General features: G+C 45.7%; 2 protein-coding genes across 6 annotated transcripts in view; both read left to right on the top strand.

The window, feature by feature from the left end:
- The window catches only part of traf3ip1 (TNF receptor-associated factor 3 interacting protein 1), a 20,406-nt gene extending 1,868 nt beyond the window's left edge, over positions 1–18,538 (top strand). The window contains exons 3-17 of one of the 5 annotated variants that reach the window (XR_011102864.1): positions 1,640–1,801; positions 3,020–3,148; positions 3,240–3,593; positions 6,122–6,181; positions 6,595–6,618; positions 7,073–7,148; positions 7,543–7,563; positions 8,456–8,594; positions 9,316–9,402; positions 9,676–9,811; positions 9,896–9,926; positions 10,049–10,125; positions 15,223–15,440; positions 15,970–16,915; positions 18,004–18,538. Coding sequence is in view for 4 of the 5 variants with exons in the window: in XM_068710520.1 (XP_068566621.1) it covers positions 1,640–1,801; positions 3,020–3,148; positions 3,240–3,593; positions 6,122–6,181; positions 6,595–6,618; positions 7,073–7,148; positions 7,543–7,563; positions 8,456–8,594; positions 9,316–9,402; positions 9,676–9,811; positions 9,896–9,926; positions 10,049–10,125; positions 15,223–15,440; positions 15,970–16,135 (1,680 nt within the window). In the remaining variant the exon portion in view is untranslated. Of the gene's footprint in view, positions 1–1,639; positions 1,802–3,019; positions 3,149–3,239; positions 3,594–6,121; positions 6,182–6,594; positions 6,619–7,072; positions 7,149–7,542; positions 7,564–8,455; positions 8,595–9,315; positions 9,403–9,675; positions 9,812–9,895; positions 9,927–10,048; positions 10,126–15,222; positions 15,441–15,969 lie in introns of all 5 variants that reach the window. The other 4 variants (XM_068710520.1, XM_068710522.1, XM_068710521.1 and 1 more) reach the window with 4 other exon arrangements.
- Positions 18,539–20,346: 1,808 nt separating this feature from the next.
- On the top strand, positions 20,347–25,438 carry asb1 (ankyrin repeat and SOCS box containing 1). Its single transcript, XM_068710519.1, has 5 exons — positions 20,347–20,590; positions 21,334–21,472; positions 22,324–22,626; positions 23,132–23,514; positions 24,893–25,438. The coding sequence occupies exons 1-5, from the start codon at positions 20,494–20,496 to the stop codon at positions 25,021–25,023; spliced, it is 1,053 nt and encodes a 350-aa protein (XP_068566620.1). The 5' UTR covers positions 20,347–20,493; the 3' UTR covers positions 25,024–25,438.
- Positions 25,439–25,915: the final 477 nt, after the last annotated feature.

A 25,915-nucleotide genomic window follows, 5' to 3' on the forward strand; every position in this document is an offset into this window, starting at 1 on the left:
AATATTCAGCAGCCTTGTCTGTGTGTGAGATCAGCTGTGGGCACATGGGTCAGTCTGAGGTCTGTGTGGGAGTAACTCTACCCGCTGCCTCTGTGGCTCACTGAGTGAGAACATGACTGAGAGGGCCTTCAAGTGTCACAACTCAAGTCTGCTGCTTGACAGTTGACCCCAAACCACCACTGGATAGAACGATGCTGCATGGGCTGTGATGAATGTCTCACAACAGCATTCCTCTGATTAATTAGTGTTGAATTGTGGTGGTTGTTTCCTTGTGCACGTCTGTCACAGGGCTTCTGTTGAAGGTACACAAGACAAGTGAACTGACAAGTGTAGGTATAGAGTAGAGGGAGAACCCCCCCCCCCCAAACAGGAGAGTCCACCCCTTCCCCTGAATATGTTAATTTATCATTCATATATTGAATGCTTTGCTTTCTGAAACATATTTATTGTTAATGATCAAAAGAAATTAATTTGTTTTAAATGCTGACATTTTGGGCTCTTGTATTCGATCAAGTTCATGTCTAACTTACTGTCTTCTAAGTAGGAACGTATTTGTCTTTCAGATAGAGAGACAGGCAGACAGAGTATAAGAAAGAAAACATTAATATATATATCCCTGAAATGTTAATCATGGCGACCACAAGCCCTCTCAGGCATGAGCTCCCATAATCTCAATTAAATTGCTAGACCATGAAATGTCATGTAGCATTACGCCTACATTTTATTTAATAAGTCGTCTTAATGCATACGTTTGAAAACATCAAACGCAGTCAGCTGCTGTAGGCTCAGACCCTCTGGCAGGTAGAAGCTCAAAGCCTCCTGAACACAGAGGTCGGTGTGAGGAGGAGCTGGTTCCTCCGGGACACAACGAGTCTTCGGGTGAGGGCTTTGTGAGAGACCACTTAGTGCTTTATGAACAAGGAACAGATTTCAAAATGAACAGTCAATTGTTAATGATATCTGATTTGATTTTGGTAGACCAGAGGTGAAAGCATACATCCTCTCTCTGTGTTGCTCACAGGGAGCTATGGTCTCTTGGCTGTTTTTCACACCATAAAGAGCAGATTTGGAGATGACACCAAAGTTACACCTCTGTTTTTTGTGGGATAAATCCGTGAGAATAGTATTTTGTGTCCAGTTTCTCTTCCTTACAACCTGTAAGTACGGCTTCACTTTCACCCTGGTTGAGCAACACATGGATAACTCTGTACTCATTCCTATTTCAGGTGTTTGTGGAGACAAACATCGTATTTCTAGAGATCACACTGTTGTGTGTTTCTGTCATCTGTTATGTGAAAAGCACATCGCCCTTAATTCCCTCACTCTCTGTATCTCTAATATTTGATGTAAATTATGTTTTCTATAAGTTGTCTAGAGGGCCTGTCACTCAACAGAAATGTCATCAGTGGAGGGATCAGCGCTGCACGGCCAGCCTGTCACCATATGTCACACAGAGGTCTGACAGACTAGGAGCACTGCTCAGCAGGCTCATTCATCTGGAATTAAATGAAAGAGGTGTGGCTGTTTGTTCTTCTGTTTGTGAAGGAAGCCGTTGTTAGAAATTCAGGTTTTACACTTTTCCTGCTGCCTTACAAAAGCCAACATCTTGTTCATCACGACATCTTCTTTCCTTTTGTAGGAGAAGGACTCCAAGATCGTGTTCCTCCAGAAAGCGATCGATGTGGTGATGCTGGTGAGTGGTGAGCCCCTGGTGGCAAAGCCAGCGCGCATCGTGGCCGGACACGAGCCTGAGAGAACCAACGAGCTGCTGCAGGCCATGGCCAAGTGCTGCATCAACAAGGTGTGTGTTCACACACACACACACACACACACACACACACACACACACACACACACACACACACACACACACACACACACACACACACACACACTGAAAAGATAAATGCTCACTCTCCAATGTCTCCAGTCTCCATCTGGCGAAGCAATGTCATTATGACACTACATTTAAAACATGTTTTTCACTGCGTGTTGAAATATTGTGCTCTTGGGAGTATTGTCTAGCCACCCCAGAGAAAACGTTGACATATTTTAATTGAACCCTGGAGGAGGAGTGTAAACAGATGAGCTGGTCCAATGGGGACCAGCTCATCTGTTCTGTTGTTCTTTAAAAGACGTCCTATGTTTAATAGAGTACATTTAGCTCTGAAAGTGAGAACCTTTCAGATAAGTGAGGGTAATCTGAGTCAGTCGGACAACTCAACTGGTCCAATATGTGCTTGTCGATAAATCCATTAAAAGAATGCCATCCTCCTTGTTAAATATTCAAACACTTAATGTTACTCATTGATATTATTGCTGTAGTTTTCCTCAGCTACTTATAATATATCTGAACTGTAAGTGAGTCACAGCTGTTTCATGGATGTCACAACTGCATTGTGTGTCTACAAATGGTCGTAACTCTCCCAAACATTTCATCCGTGCTTCAGAACCGAGTTATTATGTCGGTGAATTGGCGAATGTGTCGCGTATGTTTAGATCCTGCCAAACGTGTGATCTTCAAATCTCTGCTCCGTTGTTCTTCTTGTCGACACTGAGTGCTCACTGTGTGTCCAGATGAATGCTGTAATGAATAGCTCTATAGATTCTGACTTCAACAGTGGGTACAAGCTGACTGGGAAAAGTCAATACTGTATAATATGTAGATACACATTTGTATGTATACAGTAAATTAATTTGTGTTGCAATTACTTACATGTACAGTAAACAGAAACCGTTGATCTTTCATATAAAATCATACACACGTATGTCTGACAGATATAGATTATTGAATGATTCATTTAGCATGTGACGCTCAAACGATGAAAGAATGTCCAAATTGTTGACAGTTTTTTTGCACACGTGCCAAAACACGTGCAATTTACTTGAAAGAATGAGAAATTCACAAAGTCATTCGGACGAATCCGTCGATCTGAAATGATTGTTTTCAAAAGAAAACAGAAGCCCATTCAAGAATTGAAACTGCAAACTGAAGGGTTGTCCTGGTCCTGGGTTACAGATGTCCAGTGACGATGCAGTGAAGCGAGTGCTTGCAGGAGAGAAGGTGGACATAAAGACCAAGGCCGGCACCTCCAGGTCCCAGGACAAGGAAAACAGGGAGGGACGTGAGCGTCATCTTGATAGAGAGGTGAGAGTCCTTCGCCTGCTCTAATGATGTATCTACACACTGCTCAGTCCTACATCCAGTGTAAAATGTACCGTCTGTGTTTCTACTCCAGGAGAAGAAAACCATTACGGAGCGCAGCGGGAGCCGGGACCAGAAGGACCCAGACCGGCCCAAAGAGCAGGAGAGCCGACGCAGAGACGGGGAGAAGGAGCAGCACCGTGACAGGGAGCCCTCCGAAAAGCACCACCGAGACAAAGACAAGAGCCGGGACCGGGAGCGAGACAAGGACAAAGACAAAGGACGAGTCAAAGAGAAGGACAGAGAGAGGGGAAAAGACAAGGAGAGAGACAAAGGCCGGGATAAGAGGAGAGATTCTCACGGAGAGCGGGAGAGAGACAAGGACAAGCGGAGAGACAGAGACAAAGAGCGGGAAGAGAGGAACAGTGCAGAGAGTGGCAATAGCAAGGTATGTATTATGTATACAAATATATATATATATAATATATATATAATATCTATCTATCTATCTTATATATATAATATCTATCTATCTATCTTATATATATAATATCTATCTATCTATCTTATATATATATAATATCTATCTATCTATCTTATATATATATAATATCTATCTATCTATCTTATATCTATATAATATCTATCTATCTATCTTATATCTATCTATCTATCTTATATCTATATAATATCTATCTATCTATCTTATATCTATATAATATCTATCTATCTATCTTATATCTATATAATATCTATCTATCTATCTTATATCTATATAATATCTATCTATCTATCTTATATCTATATAATATCTATCTATCTATCTTATATCTATATAATATCTATCTATCTATCCTATATCTATATAATATCTATCTATCTATCTATCTATCTATATAATATCTATCTATCTATATCTATAATATCTATCTATCTATATCTATAATATCTATCTATATCTATAATATCTATCTATATCTATAATATCTATCTATATCTATAATATCTATCTATCTATCTATAATATCTATCTATAATATCTATCCATCTATCCATCTATATACAGTTGTGGTCAAAAGTTTACATACACTTGTAAAGAACATAATGTCATGGCTCTCTTGAGTTTCCAGTTATTTCTACAACTCTGATTTTTCTCTGATAGAGTGATTGGAACAGATACTTCTTTGTCACAAAAAACATTCATGAAGTTTGGTTCTTTCATGACTTTATTATGGGTTAACAGAAAAAGTGATCAAATCTGCTGGGTCAAAAATATACATACAGCAGTGCTAATATTTGGTTACATGTCCCTTGGCCATTTTCACTTCAATTAGGCGCTTTTGGTAGCCATCCACAAGCTTCTGGCAAGCTTCTCGTTGAATCTTTGACCACTCTTGACAGAATTGGTGCAGTTCAGTTAAATTTGATGGCTTTCTGACATGGACTTGTTTCTTCAGCATTGTCCACATGTTCTCAATGGGATTTAAGTCAGGACTTTGGGAAGGCCATTCTAAAACCCTAATTCTAGCCTGATTTAGCCATTCCATTACCACTTTTGATGTGTGTTTGGGGTCATTGTCCTGTTGGAACACCCAACTGCGCTGAAGACCCAACCTTCGGGCTGATGATTTTAGGTTATCTTGAAGAATTTGAAGGTAATCCTCCTTCTTCATTATCCCATTTACTCTCTGTAAAGCACCAGTTCCATTGGCAGCAAAACAGCCCCACAGCATAATACTACCACCACCGTGCTTGACGGTAGGCATGGTGTTCTTGGGGTTAAAGGCCTCACCTTTTCTCCTCCAAACATATTGCTGGGCATTGTGGCCAAACAGCTCGATTTTTGTTTCGTCTGACCACAGAACTTTCCTCCAGAAGGTCTTATCTTTGTCCACGTGATCAGCAGCAAACTTCAGTCGAGCCTTAAGGTGCCGCTTTTGGAGCGAGGGCTTCCTTCTTGCACGGCAGCCTCTCAGTCCATGGAGATGCAAAACACGCTTGACTGTGGACACTGACACCTGTGTTCCAGCAGCTTCTAATTCTTGGCAGATCTGCTTTTTGGTGGTTCTCAGTTGACTCTTCACCCTCCTGACCAATTTTCTCTCAGCAGCAGGTGATAGCTTGCGTTTTCTTCCTGATCGTGGCAGTGACAAAACAGTGCCATGCACTTTATACTTACAAACAATTGTTTGCACTGTTGCTCTTGGGACCTGCAGCTGCTTTGAAATGGCTCCAAGTGACTTTCCTGACTTGTTCAAGTCAATGATTCGCTTTTTCAGATCCATCCTGAGCTCCTTTGACTTTCCCATTGTAGCGTTTGTGGGCGTTTGTATCCAATGAGCCCTATTTAAATGGCCTCAGAGAAGTCACCAGCTGTAGTCACTCATAATCACTCACAAGAAGTTAAGAGGCCATGCTATGAAGCTCATTTCATTGACACAACTTTCTAAGTCACCAAAATTGCTAATTCATGTTGCTGTATGTATATTTTTGACCCAGCAGATTTTGTCACTTTTTCTGTTAACACATAATAAAGTCATGAAAGAACCAAACTTCATGAATGTTTTTTGTAACAAAGAAGTATCTGTTCCAATCACTCTATCAGAGAAAAATCAGAGTTGTAGAAATAACTGGAAACTCAAGAGAGCCATGACATTATGTTCTTTACAAGTGTATGTAAACTTTTGACCACAACTGTATATATATATACACACACACACACACACACACACACACACACACACACACACACACACACACACACACACACCTTAACCCCACGCACATGGTAAATGTCAGCAACGAATGCTATTATTTAGTGTGTGTGTGTGTGTGTGTGTGTGTGTGTGTGTGTGTGTGTGTGTGTGTGTGTGTGTGTGTGTGTGTGTGTGTGTGTGTGTGTGTGTGCGTGCGTGCGTGCGTGCGTGCGTGCGTGCGTGCGTGCGTGCGTGCGTGCGTGCGTGTGTGTGTGTGTAGGCCAGAGTGTCAGAGGAAGCCAGCCCTGAGCCTAGCAAGACAGCCAAACCTGTGCCAGCGGTGAGTTCCTTCTGTTGTCATGAATGTCATACTTGACACATTGATTATCATTGGAACCAACTCATCAGTCATGGTGTGAGTCAGCCAGTTCACGATGCACAGAGCTGATCCCTGTACCTTTTTTATTATTTTTATTTAATGTTGTGCCTCTTATTCTTACAAGGAACCAAAACCAGATGATGAGGTATTGAACCCTGCAGAAGCAGAATGCATAGAACATTAGAACATTAGAGCTTTACAGTGCATCTCTGTTTAGAATGCAGTGACTATTGATTGCTGTGGCGTTGGGGTGGCTGGCTGCTTGTTAGTGTCTTAATTTGGGCTATAGTGTTTAGCAGACGTGAGGTCCTGTTTCCTCTTGTTACCTGTATGATATGAGTTCTTACTGGTGGGTAATGTTGTGTTCTTTGCAGCCTGGTGAAGCAGTTGAGAATCAGGTAAGATCTTAATCTGAGATTCACAGTTTGTTTGTTTTCTATTAGCTTTGCTTTGCTGCTCCTTTAAGGGGCGTTCTAACACTTCTTTATTAAATTCCAATGTTTTTTATTATTAGTATGATACTTCAGGGTGTGTCGGTAGTTTACGAGACCAGTGTGAGGATATAGTGACATCTAGTGGTGTGGTTGCAGATTGCAACCAACTGAATTCCCATAGCAGAGGTCTCTCTGTATGCCAGGTTTAAACAATCATTTCCATGTTTATTGGGGCTTAATTTCACTATACTGTACCTCAGTGTACCTCCAGCTCACCAAAGAAAATGATGACTGATCATGAAAGGATGGCACAAGACAGTGCTCCTCCAAATCACCCACCAGTGAGTGACGTGTTCTTTCCAGTGCTTCTTGTCCTAAACTTGTGTCCTTTGCCTGCTTGTCTTTGCTTCTCTCACAGTCTGACAGTCCAGCTAGAATACCTCGGCCTGCATCTGCCAAAGGGCAGAGGCGGAGACCCAAAATTGGAGGTCAAGGTAATCCCATCCTTTCTCCCCCACACCATATTTTAATCAGCTACACCAATGAGGCATATCTCACATAGTGAAGCAGCTGGCTGAAGTAACTGCACTTTAGTTATTGACAGAGGGGCTCTTAGTACGTCCAGCTTTACAGATGAAGGCTTTCTGTTTGCACTCCACCACGTGTCTAATAAAGTCACAGACTGGGTTCACTGAGTGGGAGGTAGTGGTGACTCATCAGGACCACTGTTGGCTTCATACCACTGACATTAAGAAAGCAAACATTACAAAGATAAACAGCCTATTGGTTCACTTCTTCACACTCCATCTTTGCATGTCACATTGATCTATAACGATTCTCATAGTTAATGAAACTAACAATGCCTCTTGTGTCTCTGCTCTCCAACAGATGAGTCTGACAGCGAGGGAGGTAATCGTTCTCTCTGTCTCGTTTTACATTCACACTAGAACGGTGTCAACATGACAGGAAACACTTGCTGCGCTTGATCTAAAATGCATTTTGAGGATTGCCTTGGTAAATTTCAATAATAAAAAAAAGACAGTATTGAAATTGATCAATTCCATAAATAAACCAAATAACCCATATGTGGTTGTGACTTTTAAGTAAGCGCCCTACTAATTCAGTAGTGACAGCACGAGGATCAAGAAGTGTTCCCCAATGAGTGCTTTGAGTTCAGGCTCCACATTGAGCCACAGAGTACGACCTCTCACTGAGGGACTGAGTGACATTACAACTGATTTAGAGCAACAATCTGCTTTTTTAAGGTGTCAGTCAGGTTTATTAGTAACGCTCAATATCTGATACAATGTCTCGGGGGCTTTACGGGATCACTAAAGCTACCGACCTAGACTAAACTCTCCTAGAAGACAAGGAGCACATCCTCAAAGAAGCCCTGACCACGTGACCTGACCCCCTCCTTACGCAGTCCAGTAGAAGCAGTAGGTGAGTTAAGGACATTCGCAGAAATAAACAAAAAGTTTGAAACTCCAGAAAGGTTAAGAGTTAAGGCCATGGATGAGCCGAGCCCAACTCTCCTGCTCAGAGTTTAGAGTGTGTGAAGGGATGAGTGGAGTCACAAGTCAGCCTTAATGGGTTGAAAGTCAACGGCTGAAGGTACAATGCTACTACTAATGCAGTGTGATCTAGCTGTAGCGTTGTCAGATTGGTAGCATTAAAGCCATAGAAGGTAGTGTATGAACTTGTTGTGAAGGTGTGTACTTTAGTGTCAGCGTCCACCACGCCGAGGATGGATCTGATCTTTTGCTATATTCCACTGAGCTAACTAGAAGTCCTTTCACAGACGGAGATGCTCTGCTGGCTCAGAGACCTGCTCCCCAGGAGAATGGAGACGCTGCCGGCTCCTCGGTGCCGTCCGCCGTGACCTCCAGGTCTGTACAGCCAACAGTCGACGTTACTCACTCTACCAGCACTCTGCTGAGGTACAGGCTCTAGTATCACTCTTCACTTCAAAAACACAAACACCGCTCCCACCAACTGTCAAACAATAGAAGAACTCTCACTGTGAATATCGAAGCTGCTCTCACAATTATCTGTCCAACATGAACGTGTACATCTGTGAACACCAACAGCTGTAAAGCAATAATAAAGTGAAACGCATCAGTTAGTGTTTTAAAGCAGATTTAAGATGTTATTTCAACTATGGGGTAATGTCTTATTTTTCACATGATGAGAACAATAATGATGAAGGATAAAGCAGCAGGTCGTCTGTTCTAGAAGGTGTTTAACAGTGTGAACAAAGAGGCCAACAGTAGAATGTTATTACTTTGCATTGTATCCAGTTGCTTTAGGCTGGTTGGAGTTTGTTCCTGTTCCAGTAGATTACACTACTCCACTAATCATTGCCTTTTCATTACCAATGTTTTTGTGTTTCAACCAACTATTGGGAGACAGTCGATTGGCCGGGCGGCTGTATTATCGCTGTGTTTGTTGTGAGTGTTTTGTGTTCCGAGCAACAATTATCGTCCTGAAATGTGAATGAGTCGGTGAAGCCGTCACAAAGTGGACATCTGGCAAACCACAGAGAAGACTTGGCATAAGACATAGCCTGTGAAAATGACTTGCATAAATGCACTGTTTGGTTGCAAAATGGTTAGTGTGACATCTTGTTTCTGTTATGTGTGTAATCTTTTTAATCTGCAGGCGGATACCACGACCCGGCAGTGCTCGCCCAGCTCCTCCCCGAGTCAAGAAACAGGAAAGTTACTCCGACGTGACCCCGGCTGAGAGGTGACTTCACCGCATGTTCACTAGTGCATACGTCCTCCTCTTCTTCCTCAGTACACTCTTCAGTGTCCCTGCCAGCGGAGACATGGATCCCTGCTTACATTACTAAACACGATGCCGAATGAAGATAGCGTTTGTAACTGTGTTATGATAGAGCAGGTCTAACCGGTCAACGGCTACGGTGGACAAAGGTGTCTACGAGATGTCTCTTCTCACAGTAAACACTATGAACAGTCTTCAGTTAGAAGTGAGTCACGCTCTTTGTCTGCCTACCAGGCTGTCCAGCACCAAGCCCTCAGCACCGGTCATCATGGACGGGAAGATGCTGTCCGAGGATGAGGAGGATGGAGACGAGCAGTTTCTCGTGGAGGAGGCGGTCCCTCCGCCCTCGGATGCTCCTGAGGTGGAGGTGGTAAGTGACTTGAACGGCGAGTTGTTCAAATACAATGAGATTACATCAGATAGTTATCTCATGTTTATTTTCTTTCCATTTCAGGGGCAAGAACTCGACAGTGAAGACAAACACGGTACTCGGTCGTATCTGTTTTTAAGAAGCAGTAAAGCCACATGTTCTCCTGATTGTCTTCTTGTCTGGTGCTGTGAGGAAACACACCTTTCACCATTCCTCTCACTGCTCCTCTCGCTGTAGGCGGCCTTGTGAAAAAGATCCTTGAGACCAAGAAAGACTACGAGTTGTCCCCGTCCTCCCCCAAGTCTAGAGAGCAGGTATGTGCAGCTACAGCAGTAGTTCTCTTGCTTCTCCTCTAGAGGGCAGTGTCAGCTTGGTTCTCTTTCTTATCAGTGACTCTTTAAACCACCCGTTCTATCAGCCGGCCTGTCTGGAAGGCTTGCTCTCCAGGGCAAATGTTGTAACCACAGTGAACGGCCCAGTGCAACACTGGTTATTATCAAAAGAAAGATATAAACAAATGGAGCGGAGAGGTGTAATTGCACCGCCTCGTAACCACAAATATGCTCCCCTCCGGTGAGGCCGAGGGGCTAATAACCAGACAAGCAAGCATGGCCTCTGACAGACCACACGCAACCGATACACACATCAAGATGTCTGGAGCAAAACGAGACGTTTTCTGGGGTTGCTCAATATCGTAGGTATGCTTAATTAGTTGTATTATTACAGACGTCTCTGTTCTGTGTACAGTTGAAGGGTATCTGCCGTCTTGGAGACTAGCTCTCAGAGCACTCTTGTTCTGGCTGTTCACACTGCCTCCCCTGGTGTGTACTGAAAACAGACAACGCACAGCCAGTGTGACGTTTCAGTCCTCCATTTAAACCCACTTATCAGTTCTTCTTGTGAAGTTCTACTTTCTTCTCAGCTTCACTTTGATTCAGACTTCGTATTTGACTTTTCTTCTTCACGGTGACTCATTACTGCTGTTGATCATGCAGTGCCCTCCGTCAGTTTATTCATCAGCGGCAGAGAGAGCCGCCTCTCGTTGTTATTGTGAGCGTGGATCGTGTGAAGCCTACAGTTAGGTCTGCAGTCCGTGGTGTGAGGTGGCGTACGCTGTCTGCTTTGGGTGGTCCTCTCCACTGAGGCGTACTCCTTCCTTGCTGACCACCCTGACTCTGATGGATGCTCTGTTTTGGACCGTCACTCATGCAAAAGAAATCCCCCGATCCATCTCCTCCTAACGGCGGCCTCAGACAGCATCCCTCGTAACTCACCTGAGGTTGTCTCAAGCTTTGCCATTTAACCGTGTGTGTGTGTGTGTGTGTGTGTGTGTGTGTGTGAGTATGTGTGAATATCGTCACGTCATGACAAGGCTCTCCAGCTCATTATAGCCTGATTTAAATAAAAATAGACTCCTGCACCCTAATCAAGAGTTTGTTTCTCACAGTAAAAGGAGGTGTGTCCTGTCTGTGAGCAAACATTTGATTCTTAAGTAAGATGAAGTGATTCCAGTATGTTTTGGTGCCATTTTAAACACATGTGTGATTATTGGGATTACGTTGTTACTTTGTCAACTTTTCTCTTAAAAAGAATGAATGTAAAGAAACTGTGCACCGAAACATACATGCACAGACTCACAGGAAAAGGTCCCAGATAGAGATGCTCTTTGTGGAGCGTGAGCACAGTTCATCCTAATTCTGTTAAAGGAGCCTCCTCAGTGTTCAGAGCTTCATCTCGGAGCATCCTGCACACGCAGCTTCTAACCGGGTCTGGACCCAGGACCAGTCCAGCCCTCCATCATGACTGGCCTCACCTCGTCAGCTGTATAAAGAACCGTAATGACTTCCTTCCTGACATGAAAGGGTGGAGAGGTCAACCTAATTGAGTAGTTTTTTCTTGTAATCACGGTAAAACACGCAGGGTGAAAAATGTAAACATTGAGCTTCCTCATTCAATGACGGGTTTGAGATTTCAGCTGCCGCTGTTCATCACAACAGAGTCACAAGCCGGCCTGATTTAAGATCCGCCTTCACGTTCAGTCAAAACAAATGGCCACCGCTGCACCATTTCATATATTTCATGAAAATCCAAACCATACATTCTGACCCACATCGTAATTCATGTTCTTTGTCATTTCTGAATTATTCTAGCTATTGTTTAAGCCAGGGCCCATTTGCCACATTGCAGTAATGTAAATACAGGGAATTCTTGGACAGGCGAATGATTGTATTCGTCGTGTCCCACCACAGTGTGTGACTGAAGAATTTGCTGTATATTTATGGGGGTGCCCTTCCTCGTGACCCCCTCGGCGGTATTGTATATTATTCCAAGATAGCTCTCTTTTTATTTAGACAGAATCTGCCCCTTGCAGCAGCTGCGTTTTCATAAGATTTTTGTGTGTACTCTTTCCCCCCTTTTCTTCACCCCCACCAAATTAGCCTTGATGAAGGTTTGTAGTGTATAAATAAACCCCGTGGCATTCGAATGGATCGCTGTTGAGTGAGAGTCACGGAGCAGAAGGGCCAGAATACTCTCTGCAGAATTGTCAAGAAAATAAATACTCGTCTCTGCAGACCTCTGTGTCTTTATAAACATCTTTTTGTGGAAACATAAGGAAATGGCCCTGTGGCATTCCATTAGTCATATTACTTTGTAGGGGTCATATTGACTCGTTGGAGGCGTGGGGTCCGGTTCATGAGGAGTACCTACCTGAAGCACCCGCGATCTGTCAACCGGCCAGACCTCAAGCGTGCGCTTCTGATCAGAAGTAGCATCTTCCAACCTTTCTAAATCGCCTTTTCTCTCCACGAAAATGTTTGAATGATGAGCAACATCTTAAAAACAAAATCCAGTTTCCATTTCCTTACTGCAGTTGGACCCTTTGGAAGGTTTCTGTCAGTCCACCTCGTAGTCCGGGGTGGTGATCTCGATTGTCTCCCCAAGGGGCTGCAGTGGCCCTACAACAACATCCTGTAGCCTCACCTCACTGACTCCCAGCTATTTTTATGATCTAGCTGGACTTTTGAGCGGCCCGCTATGAAAAATGACGAGGAAGCCCATAAACGACGTCCCAGAGCCCCACACTCATTGTGTGCTTCGCTCCCTGGCTCAGCAGACCTCCTACGGGGAACTCGTTGTCAGAACCACTGGGATGCGCATCAGTGTCTTCAGATGGTCACTAGCAGTCAGTAGAATTGTTCCCCAGAAGCTCTGAAGTCGTTGCATGTTGTCTTCAATCATCTTTGTGTGTGTTTGTGATGCTGGGAGAGCAGTTAGCTTGACTTCATAAAGAGTGACATTTGAGCTCAACCTACTGTGACGACTATAACGTGAATGTTGTCACGTGGCTCTACCGATTGTCCCTCATCCTCCAAGTGAAGCCGATTAATGTCCACTAATGAAGCGTCTCTCCGTCTGACGGAGGCTAATCTCTCGCTGTCAGCTAGCGTCTAAATGATTGCTTTCCCAGCTAATGGTACTCCAGAGGTTGCTCCGCCGCTGACGGCTTCTGTCCATGCGCGCCGTTTTTCTTGTCAAAGCAGACTGAGGAATGTCTTCCTCCTGCCTCCAGTCCATGAATCACACATCTGCACCGACTTCCAAACGAAGCCGATAACCAGGTGAAGTGGTTTCATGCTGTTGGAGACCTGAGCAGAGAGGTTGTAGTGAAGATGAAAGATTTCAACTCAACAACTGTAGTCCAACAACATACTGTAAGTACTGATGAAAGTCTTTATTTATGTACTACCACAAGATGGAGACATCTCAGTGTACGAGACGGTTCTGTAGGTATGAAACTCAAAACCAACCCCCCAGTAGTCCACCTGCCCGTTGTAGCTCCAGCCTGTGTCTTCCCCATTGCCTGGGGCTTTCATCAGTCTGAGATAATGGGAAAACCTTTCCCCGTCTCCACCCTTCCTCCTCCCTCACCTCCTGCTCCTCCGCGGTCACCACGTCTAAATATTGTTCTGTGATCTGGGTGAGAAAAAGGAAAACTAGGAGCGCACGGGTCTCGTAGACCCCGACAGAGACCTCCATAAAGCTGTGATTTATATCCACCTGGACAGAGTGCACACGAACTAGGGGTCATGTTTTCACTCCGAGTTTTTTTTATTATTATTTTCCAGCAGAGAAGGAGAGGGAGGGGGGCGGGGTCGAGGGGCAGGGTAGCGAAGAGGACGGCAAATGGAATGAAGCCACGGGTCCCGTCTGGGCCGCGCAGACCAGACCGCAGCCAGGCAGGCCGAATGAGCCGTGGAGTGTTTGTCTAGCTGCGGGTCCGGAGCGCCCGGTGGAAAGCCACCCACCTTGTGAGGGGAGCGCCGGGCCCAGGAGCTTCAACCCCTCACACTCCTGAACCGCCTCCAGGAGCTAACAAAGAGCGAGGCTGTCGGAAATTTGTACTTGCCTTCCTGTAAAAGACAAGATGGCAAACGGTGCCGCTTGATGTCATCCCTGCGGTGTGGTCGTGTCCAGTCGAGCTGTAATTACTGAGCTGTTTGGTTTGTTCTGAGATGGCTCGATAAGGATGTGTGCCAGCGTGTGACAGGCTGCGTGTTGTGAAGAGGAAGCCGTCACTCGGTCGACACACCGTCCTGAATGTGAAGGCAGGTGCTCCATCTGTGGAGCCCACCGGTATACATCCACGGGCTGAACTAGAAAGGAGCCATAAGTGTAGTAGTTGTTACTCAATACTGTAGTAAAATAACCCCACTGCCACAGCTGGTTACTAAAATAAACAAGACTTAAAGACCCAGAGAGAGTGTGTGTGTGTGTGTGTGTGTGTGTGTGTGTGTGTGTGTCCTTGTGAAGTCCAGCTGAGCAAACATCCTTGGATTTGCTCCCTGCCTGAGGAGGGCTATCCCTGATACCCCCCCCCTCCCCTCCTTTTTGCCATTGAGGGACAGAGTGTAATTTGGATATGGTGACCCCCCCCATCCCCCCAACAACCACACACACACACACCATACACTGGAGGCCTTCATCAACCAGTTCCCCTACTTTTGGCCAACACAGTTCAGCAGCACCTTTGATCTTTATATATACAGCTAGGTTGGTGAATTCCTGCCTAACATTTTCAGCCTTGAAATCCTAAACCACTAAATGCAGCCTGGCTCTGGTTCTGGACATTTGAGCCTCTGCTGGCAAAGGTAGAATTCCTAAAGAGGGTTTATTATGATTTGGAAGCACGTGTGTGTGTGTGTATGTGTGTGTGTGTGTGTTATATTGATATTCAGAGCATTAATACTCTCCGCTGCTCTCATACGACTGTTACAGCTGATAACGCCGTCCGACCTTTGAAGCCCTGCATCTGGATAAATCGTTCCTCAAATACCAACATGTACAGCGCTCTCCTGCAAATGTTGTAAGTTAACAGCACTTAACGATTTCCTCCTCCTCCTCCCTTCCAGAACGTGGTGTCTGAAGCGGCGAGGAAGAAAGAGCGTGACATGGTGACGCGGGAAATCGAGCGGCTCCGCTCGTCCATCCAGACGGTGTGCCGCAGCGCCCTGCCGCTGGGTAAGATCATGGACTACATACAGGAGGACGTGGACGCCATGCAGGCTGAGCTGCACACCTGGCGGCGGGAGAACAAGGAGCACGCACAGGCCTTGCTGCAGGAGCAGAGGTGAGGTCGGCTCGCACACAACACGCCGAAGCTTTCTCGTGCAGGGAGCTCTCTTAACACTGAATTTACCTTCATAATGTATCTTAGCATGAAACACAGGTCACACTGTCATTACATTACATTACAGTCATTTATCAGACGCTTTTATCCAAAGCGACTTACAATCCAGTATCTATCTACACACCGTAGACGCAGCTACGGGAGACATTGTGGGGTCAAGTGTCTTGCTCAAGGACACATTGACATGAGACTAGCAGAGCAGGAGCCGGGGATTGAACCACCGACCCTCTGATTGAAAGGCGGCCCTGCTCTCCACTTAGCCACGGTCACCCCCTGTCATCTTAAATGTTGTGTGATTCGATCTCTTGAATGAAAAGTGATGAGCAGCTCTAAGGTGGCTGCTTGAGTAACAGCTGCTCGTTCCGTTACTGTGTTTGCTGGGTTAGGGTTAGGGTTAGTTTCTCTTTCTCAACCTGTGTTTGATCTGTGTGATCGTCTGTTTGTGTGCATTTGAACACTAACGCTGCAGAGCGACGGACAGGGCGGTGGAGCCTCTGAAGTCGGAGCTCGTGGAGCTGGAGCAGCTGATCAAGGACCAGCAGGACAAGATTTGTGCTGTGAGGTCCAACATACTGAGGAACGAGGAGAAGATCCAGAAGATGGTGACGGGAATCAACTTCTCCTCCAGGCCCTGAAGTGAGAAACGAGGTCTGCAAAGAAAGACTGTACTGAATAAAAGCACTGAGGCTTTAGGGATGAACCGTGTCTCATTCAGAATCATGGCCACACCATTCATTTAGTTCTTAGAGGTGATGGGACCAAACACTGCACTTTGAGGGGATTCGTCAGAACAGGAGCTGGACCCAGACTCATCAGACTCATCAGACTCATCAGACTCATCAGACTCATCAGACTCATCAGACTCATCAGACACAGACTCATCAGACACATCAGACACAGACTCATCAGACTCATCAGACATAGACTCATCAGACACATCAGACACAGACTCATCAGACTCATCAGACACAGACTCATCAGACACATCAGACTCATCAGACACAGACTCATCAGACACATCAGACTCATCAGACACAGACTCATCAGACTCATCAGACACAGACTCATCAGACTCATCAGACACAGACTCATCAGACTCATCAGACACAGACTCATCAGACTCATCAGACACAGACTCATCAGACACAGACTCATCAGACACAGACTCATCAGACTCAACAGACTCATCAGACACAGACTCATCAGACACAGACTCATCAGACACAGACTCATCAGACACAGACTCATCAGACTCATCAGACACATCAGACACATCAGACACATCAGACTCATCAGACTCATCAGACTCATCAGACTCATCAGACACAGTGCCAGTGCTCACTTCATGACCGAATGCCAGCTGATTTCATCAAAGGCCCTACATATTCCATCATACACAATAATCAAACACAAAGGTTAGATTTGTTCTACTCATTTTGACAGCTATATGTTTGATTGTTTGTGTGTTGTATTGCCCTAGAGAAGCAGAAGTGTGGCACGTTGTGGTTGGTTTGGGTCACCGCTCACCTCTCCTGTCTGTGGGGACCTTAGGAAGTCTTTGGATCCAGTGTGTCTCACATCTATCTCAGATCATTACATGTGCTGTAGAGCTGTTGAACCAGCAGTACATGAGTGATGATGCATGTTTCTGGGGCTTGTGTGGAGAAGTGTAGGACTTCTGTGGGTGAGATGAATGTGACATGATGAGGTGTCATACTGAGCTGTTCTTTTGCTTCCAAACCGTTTTCTTCAAGCTTCCTTCTTCTTCAAGCGACCCTACTAAAGAAAAGATGTATTCTGTTGTTCAGCTTCTTGCAAGAAGCGATACTCAGACGCCTCTGAGGAGATCTCTGCTCTCTGGTTCTACTTTAGGATTTGCCAAATAGTTTTTCTTGGGATGGAGACGGTGTTTGGTCAGATGTGTAAACTTTCATTCCTGTTCTTTAATACGGAAACAATAATGATACCATAATGTTAGTAGCTCCTTTAGTGACTTTAAGACGTGTGCTTTACAGATGTAGCAAATATGAGGCGATGCTGGGCTGTCAGACGGTCCCACTGTTCATCCAAATCACAGCAATGTGTGAATGAACTTCACCCAAAACAAGATTAGACGAGTCAGCCGAGAGTCCTTGCATAGTGATGTGTATATGTGTGTGTGTGTGTGTGTGTGTGTGTGTGTGTGTGTGTGTGTGTGTGTGTGTGTGTGTGTGTGTGTGTGTGTGTGTGTGTATACACACACACACACACACACACACAGTATATAATATGGTCATAGTGGCCTCTCTCACCCTGAAAATGCAGTTGACATATTTCACATATTTAAGTACCGATGTAACGTCACATTGCTGGTATTTCTTACTAAGTGTGTTTTTACCTCTAGTTCTACTTCAGATATCGACTGCCAGTGTTTACACAACAATAGTTAAACAACGGTTGGATTGATGAATCAATTATTTTATTATTTTATTTTATTTTTTATTCACAAAGCTTTTTCCTCCAGATGTTAATACATCCAGACTCCAACACATCAAACCCAGGTTTCCACCTCCACTGCCCCGTCAGACCCACAGGTCCTCAGTAGAGGACACAACTCTGGACAAGGACAGACAGAAGTACCACAAGATACCAGTGAGAAGAGATGTTCACGACATCACCAGCTACAGGAAACTACGCACTAACTCTGATCCATCTTTCAGAAGCTGCACTTCTTCTGTGGTACTTTAACTCTGTTCATTTGACGGATCACTGAGAGACCGTTAGAATGTACTCTCATGTGGTCTGATTCTACTTCTTCTTCACGTCAGTATTATATTTAGTTGAGGAATATAATCAAAGTAACCTTTTGAAAAGTCAAATAAAAACCCTTGCATACATACGCATACCTGCGTGTTTATACGTCTTATATGAAACGATGTACCTGTATCATGATCTGTTTCTCTTAAACTGTACATTATGTATATGTGGAGATTGTATCATAGTTCAGATGATTATATAATTTTGTAGTGGAGTGAAATAAACGGTTACGTTGCAGTAAACACTTGTTTCTTCTTGTGATTTTTAAGGAGAGTAGTTGAGAGAAACGTCCTTCTAATGGAGACCTAATGAGGTCTGGATGGAGGTTCTGGTTTATGACTGACGGGTTCACGTGAAGTCCTTGAGGCGTCTGGCACGGCCAGGTCACACTCTGAACGGGACTCCTTCTGAAGCCCAGTCCGACATGACAGAATAAAACATTTCTCTTCTCTTTTTGAGGCCCTCGAGCAACTTTAACAGCAACTTTTTTTTTCTTTCCGTCTGGCAACCCATGAAACAGCTGCACCACGCACAAAGCGTATTAGGAAGCCCCTTTAACAGCTATTGAGAGCGGTTTGGACGGAGCATTTGTGGTGCAAGTCAGAGGTTTATCTGAAGGCCCCGAGCAGAAGGCCCGGACAAAGACGCTGCCCCGTCTCAACAGGTGGATTAAGACAAGGCCACAGCTCCATTGTCCATCTGCGTCTACCTTTTAATCTTCACTATTTAAAAAGACTCCGCTGACTTCTCCCTGCTAATGAGTGACCACACCTTTTACTTTCACTTTTGTTGTCCACACTTACCCACTAATCCTCATGTTAGGCCCAACTAACTTTAATAATCATTTAAATACACTTTGTGTGGATGAAGCACAAGGCCGGGGTTTAACCTCTCCGATGTGACCGGTCCAGCCTTCATTAAACTACCGTTGATGGTCATCATTCTGAGGCTTTCAGTCGGTGGGATGAGCTGCGTACTGTGACTGCATACTATTGTGATATTATGGGATTGAATCTGGCTGCAAGCTTACAGTAATGATGTATGTCTCAAATCACTGCTCCCTGAACTGATATCTGATGATCAATACAACTGAATTTCAGAATGTTCCTCCATGAGTCAGCGTGTCTTTACAGAGGTGGACTGTTAGAGTCCACTTCTAGGGGTACGTGTTGACCACAGCACCACCAGGGCCTCAGTGGCTGCATGCCTCCCTGGTGTGTGTTACCCACTCAAATATGACCCACCACAGACCCACAGTCAACAGGACGGTTGACACATTGTAGGTGCAGCTAAACAGAATGCCTACATGTTGTGTAGGAGCTGTAGCTGTTCCTTGGATCCTGTGTTTCTGCTCCTTGACCTTTTAAAATGACCTTCTGGAGGTGGGCTTGATTCATAGCAGCTGTCACTGCCACAGATCAGCCACACCTCTCTATTAAAGGTGCAGTGCGTTGGATCTGGAGGCATGTGGCGGTGAGGTTGCAGGTCTCCCGTGTATGGAGGAGAACTACGATGGCCGACGGCAAAACGTTGAAGCCAGGTTTGGTTTGTCCGTTCAGGGCTTGAAGAAGAGCCGCTGTTAAAGAGCTCATTCCAAGGCAACGAAAGCACAACAACTCTACTAAAGGAACAGACTTATTAATATTATATTCCACTTCTGCCTAAAAGCTACGCACTGTTACTTTAAGGACTACTTCAGATGATGCTGATGTCCTGTGTGTATTACATGTTTACAACATCAAAAAACACTCAAGAGGTCATTCAATGGCCAACTCCAATATTTTAGACTCTGTGTATTTTAAACGAAATGAATGAGTGGGATTTAAACAACCTCATTTTATGACTTCAGTGTTTCTAACTGGTTTCATGTTTCCTTTTTTTAAATGTAATGTCATTGGAAAGTATTTCTTTACATACTAAGTTACAACAATACTTGTTGAATTGTTCATGTATAGCATTACACTGTGTCACTAGTACTCTACTGTAGAAGCTGTTGAACAGTACTTTGACGTGTCTCCTTTAAATCCGATCAGCTGAGCGCAGTCAGGAAGTCACGCAGCGCGCCTCCGTCGTCCACACGCTCACGTTCGTGTTTGTCTCTGATCCGGCTCTCGTTCGTTTGTTGTAGCCGTGTTTGGGGGAACCTGTCTCCCGTCGAAGCGCCAGCTCCAGGGTGACGGTGTGACGGTTCGGGAGCATGGCCGACAGTCCGGAGGCCGACGTTGACGACCCGCCCGGTATCAATGTCCCCCCGCTCATCACCGTGTCCGACCTGCCCAGCGCCACTGCAGCAGGTAACGTGAATGCGTCCAAAGACTCATCGGTCCTCTGAGGGGTGCTGCGTGCGTCCTCCACGTGCAGGACGGCAGAACACAACAACAGGGAGACGTCAGTGCACGTGACACAGAGGTGTTGTTATTGAGGTGTGGCCCAATGTCGTCACAGAGTTGAAAATATGCGTTTGGACCATTAGAGCTCTAATGTTCAACAAGTGCACAATAACATGCAGCTCAGCTGCACAGCCCTGCAGCACCTAGTGAGGGCAGCTGGACTGTTTTCAGAGGTCTTGGTGTAGTTCTATGGTGTTCTGGTGCTTTAGTTATTGTGTACAACAACATGAGGCACTGCACAACAAAATGACCGATTCTTGCCACATTCATCAGGGACACAATGAATATGCAGTGAGAACAGCACTGTCTAATGTAAGCTTCTCAAGTAATTGATACAACATCCCACAGCCTGAAACATCAAATACCAAAGAAAGTCTGAGTATTTGAACACTCAATCAATGAGTTGACTTAATGGACAGATCTGTAAAACAGAGAATCACACAAAAGCAACGCTTGTGTTGGTTGTGCACAGAGATCATCAGTCGTTCAGCATGAAGACCTTTAAAAGATGACGTCAGAGCATCGGTGCTTCAGCGTCTCTGTTGGTTGTGCAACAAGTCACAGTTCAGCAGTTTCTTAAATGTGTGTGTGTGTGTGTGTGTGTGTGTGTGTGTGTGTGTGTGTGTGTGTGTGTGTGCGCTCACCAGGCCGTAACCTGAAGGAATGGCTCCAGGAGCAGTTTTGCGACAAACCCCTGGAGCAGGATGACATGCGGCTGCACAACGCGGCCTATGTCGGAGACCTGGACACCCTGAGGAACCTGCTGCAGGAAGACGGCTTCAGACGGTGGGAGGGAGGGATGGTCGTGATATGAATATGATTTTCTTGACATAGACGTGTTTTGTTTTGTTTGTCTCAACCGTCTTTCTGCAGAAGCGGCGGCTTCTGTCCAGAGTGCTCCAGAGTGTGGCGCTCAGTGGTTTGTGGTTGCGGTGCTGTGTGGGTTTGTTCGGTAGGTTTGCTGAGCGACGGGCCAAGGGAAACGCATGCAGTACAGAATCTGTCCTCACGTCTATGCGTAGCACACGCTGGGAGCGTTCATCCTCATTGGCCTTACGGGGCTACAACCAAACGCGTCCGTTTCCTCAACGTGTGCGTCGTGGTTTGTTGTTGGTGGCCACGGCGGGGCCGTAATACTTCTCTGGCATAGAGAGCGCGTCCGTACAGGTGCCGAAACGTGTACATGCTCACAGTGTCAGAGCCCGGCGGGACCGTCGTAGAGCGGTCAGCACTCGTTTAACCCCAATCCCACAGCGGTTGTATGCAGCACTCGTACTCCACACCCAGCCAACCCATTATTACGGCTCAGGGCAGTTCATCTCCATTCCACATGGTTTACAACATGCTGTTATTTCAATAAAACACTTCATTGGGTTCTCCCTCCCCCGCCTAACCCAACTTGCCCGGGGGGGTGGTGTTGAAAGCAGTTTGTCTTAGCAGGTAGCTGTGGTCAAAGCGTATTTGTGATGACCACACAGCAATGATCTTTGTAAGACTTTGGTAAGATTGTTGTTTTGAATGTGTTTTTATGGTCATTGTCCTGCTTTTATTTAACAAAATTAATAAATAAAACTTCAGCATGACAGATGCAACATGTTAGGATCTATAAGGACTCCCTTCTCTCCCTGTGGTGCCAGGCGCATCAATGAGAAGTCTGTTTGGTGCTGCGGCTGTCTGCCCTGCACCCCTCTGCGGATCGCTGCCACGGCGGGACACGCCGCCTGCGTGGCCTACCTGATCGCCCGGGGCGCGGCGGTGGACCTGGTCGACGTGAAAGGTCAGACGGCCCTCTACGTAGCTGTGGTGAACGGTCACCTGGACTGCGTCCGGATCCTCCTCGAGGCCGGAGCCGACCCCAACGGAAGTCGGCACCATCGCAGCACGCCGCTGTACCACGCGGCGCGGGTGGGAAGGATGGACGTGCTGCAGGAGCTCATCAGGTGAGGATCTTAATGTTGTCACTCGTCCTTTACGGGTTGAGTGTGTGTCTGCGCACGTCTGCTGTTCCCTCTCCTCTCCATGCCAACTAGTCCGTCTTTGAGCCTCCTCGTTATTTCGTTTTATTTCTTCTTACAGTTTTAGTTTTATCTTTTGTTTATGCAGTGGATTGTCGAGAGGTCAGCGTTTGGATTTACTGCTGGCTGTGTGATGCAATATGTTCCATTGCTTCAGGCAGCAGTTTGCTTATTTTATGACTTTAAACTTTCCAAGAATGCACAAAAACAAATCATAGAGTCCCACCAGTCGCCAGCAGCAGCAGCCCACGTGGGACAGCAGTCCCGTTTTGATGTACAGACATACCTTGATAAATGTGGACCATACGTCTGTAGTAAAGACGCCTTCTCAAAATGACTCTTTTCTCTGCAATCGACCGCTGCGAGTATTTTCTTCAAAGTGCATCGAGGTTTTAAAAGTGAAACTGCGTCCATGGTTCCCTCCGTCCAGGTTCAAAGCTGATGTAAACATGGACCACCAGCTGGGTCCCCGGCTGCTCTTCAGCGCTCGCACCCTCAACACGCTGGTGGTGTGTCCTCTCTACATCAGCGCGGCCTACCACCACCTCCACTGCTTCCGGCTGCTGCTCCAGGCCGGCGCTCAGCCCGACTTCAACTACACGGGGCCCGTCTGCCGAGAGGCTCTGTCCCGCGGCCTGGCCTCCTGCCTGCTGGATGCCGTGCTGCGACACGGATGCGAGGCGGCCTTCGTCCTCCTGCTGCTGGACCACGGGGCCGACCCGGCCCTCGTGCCCTGGGACGGATTGGAGCTGGAGGCTCCCAATCGGAGGAAGGTGGATCCGGAGGCGCTCCGGGTCTTCCTGGAGGCGAGGAGTGAGTAACATCTGTGAACACCCAGGCATCAGTGAGGTCCAGTATTGCTAACCAGTACATGTTGAAGGAAGGGTTGTATACAGAGTTAGTCAGCAGGTACGCAAGGAAAGCACCGCTGCGGCCCGATTACGGTTCACAACTCATTTTTTTAAGGAACTGAAATGTTTTTTAGTTGATTTTTAATTACACTTGAAACAAATGTGTCAAGTGTCAAATTCAGGTTTTTGTTGTTAGTTACAAAATATCCTATCACTGTGCAGTATATAACTCTAATAAATAAATAAGTATACACTTTTTAGAATAAGGTTCCTTTATGCGACCGGTTGATACCTGCCAACAGCGCCTCACTTCTATCCATTAACCACTTTAACCAGCAGCCTTCTGCGGTTTCATGACGTGCACCATTGGTCCTTTTCTGATCAGACATTTTGACATTCTAAAGTAGACACAGGTTAAGAATTAACAATGGTTCAATTATATTCAAAAGGAGCTGTATTTAACATGAATATAGCAGCAAACAACTGTTATATATTTAAAGATGTAATGGAGTAACGTCAGCCTGAGCGGGCCGGCTGTGCCTGCTTTTAAGTGCATGTTAGTGCATGTTAGTGCATGTTAATGCATGTTAGTGCATGTAAGTGCATGTAAGTGCATGTTAGTGGATGTTAGTGCACGTGAGGCCACTGCTCTCATATGTCATTGCTGTAGTTCGCACTGTTAGCTCCGTTAGCTCTGTTAGCTCCGTTAGCTTTGTTAGCTCCGTTAGCTCCGTTAGCTCTGTTAGCTCCGTTAGCTTCGTTAGCTCCGTTAGCTCCGTTAGCTCCATTAGCTATGAGCCGCCGGCTTGCCGTCGACATGTTGAGAGCTGTTGAGAGGCAATCAAAATTCTCCTCAGAGTTGTGCATGCTGGCTCAGTGTCGCTGTTGTGACACGTGAATAGAGCCGAGCCATCATGTATGTTATTAGTGACGCGTGTGTTTTTCTTAAATATAAATGCCGGCTGAGTAAAAGGTCCATATGGTATGCTATTTGGTTAAATAAACATAAACTCTGAATGTTTTACAGTAAATGAGTTTGTCGAGTTGAAACACGACTGCCTTTACATGCCACTTAACCCTTAATGCATCTTATACATTATGTCTCACCATTGTTCACAGCTCTGACATCACTAACAACACGTCTGGCAAGGCAACATGTGAAACGGTTCAGATCTAGTGGAGCTGATTGGTTTCATCGCGCGCTATAACGAACCCGTCCCGGATTTGATTCTGGCCTTTGGACCTGTGCTGCATGTCACACCCTCTCTTTCTATCTTTGTTACTCTGACATCTGTCAAATAAAAGCTGAGGAGGTCCACCTCTGCTTTGTGTCTTCTCAGGATGCCCTCGCAGGCTGACACACCTGTGTCGCATCAGGATCCGCAGAGCGATGGGCAAACATGGCCTCAGTCACGTACCCTCGTTACCGCTGCCACAACCCATCAAGAACTTCCTGCTTCACCAAACCTGACAACCACCCTTCTCTTCTACAGAGCTCATCCCACCCAAACACAACGCAAACCGGAGACTTTGTGATCCCTGTACGCTAATTGCTAAGCTAGACATTTTTCAAAGTGAAATAATAATGAAATAATAGTCCTATCTTCCTGTTATTGTAATAATGTATTGACATGCCTCTGAACCTATCAGAGGAGGCTTAGTACGTCCTGGCTTGTGGAAGCTATACGTGTGTCCTGTTTGACTTGTGACTTCCTGGATCACTGGATCTGTTCAGGTCCTGCTTCAAGCAGCACTTTCCAGCTTAAAAGCCATACTGAGCATGTCATTGTGTGAGAAGCTATGACTTAGCATGCCATGTATTAAATATCCCATTCAGAGGGAAACAACAACAACAACATAAAACAGATAAATGAGATGTGAGTAAACTTGATTTCAGGTCTTTCACCGACTCAGCAGAGTGAATGAAGATTGTGCAGCAGCCCTGTATTCTTAAAGGTTTCCCACTGGATATCCAGAGCATTGATACAGCAGCAAACAGCTACTGTCTGTGAAGACTTGGTGCAGTAATGTGTACCTGAGCAGAGGGTGAAGGTGTGAGTTCTTATCAGCTGTTCCTTGCTTTAATGACATCGCCGGGCCGGCCGTTAGACGTGAAGCATCACGTGAGCGTGCCTCACTGCCGCTCTGCAGCGCTCTCATACAGCGGCTTGTTGCCGATGCATAGCACCCGCCCTCCGGCACCACCCCCACCCCCAGGTAAACGGTGTTCGCTCTGTGAGCACTTTCGCCCTTGTTGGCACTGTTAGCACTGTTAGCTGCGAGCCGCCGGCTCAGCCATCGCCATGTTGAGAGGCGTTGAGAGACAACAGAAATACTGTAAATTCGGTGTGGAGCACCTTTAA

The sequence above is a fragment of the Cebidichthys violaceus genome, unplaced genomic scaffold (assembly GCF_023349555.1).
Source record: "Cebidichthys violaceus isolate CVI_PGR_0920_01 unplaced genomic scaffold, fCebVio1.0.p SCAF_159, whole genome shotgun sequence".
Lineage (NCBI taxonomy): Eukaryota > Metazoa > Chordata > Actinopteri > Perciformes > Stichaeidae > Cebidichthys > Cebidichthys violaceus.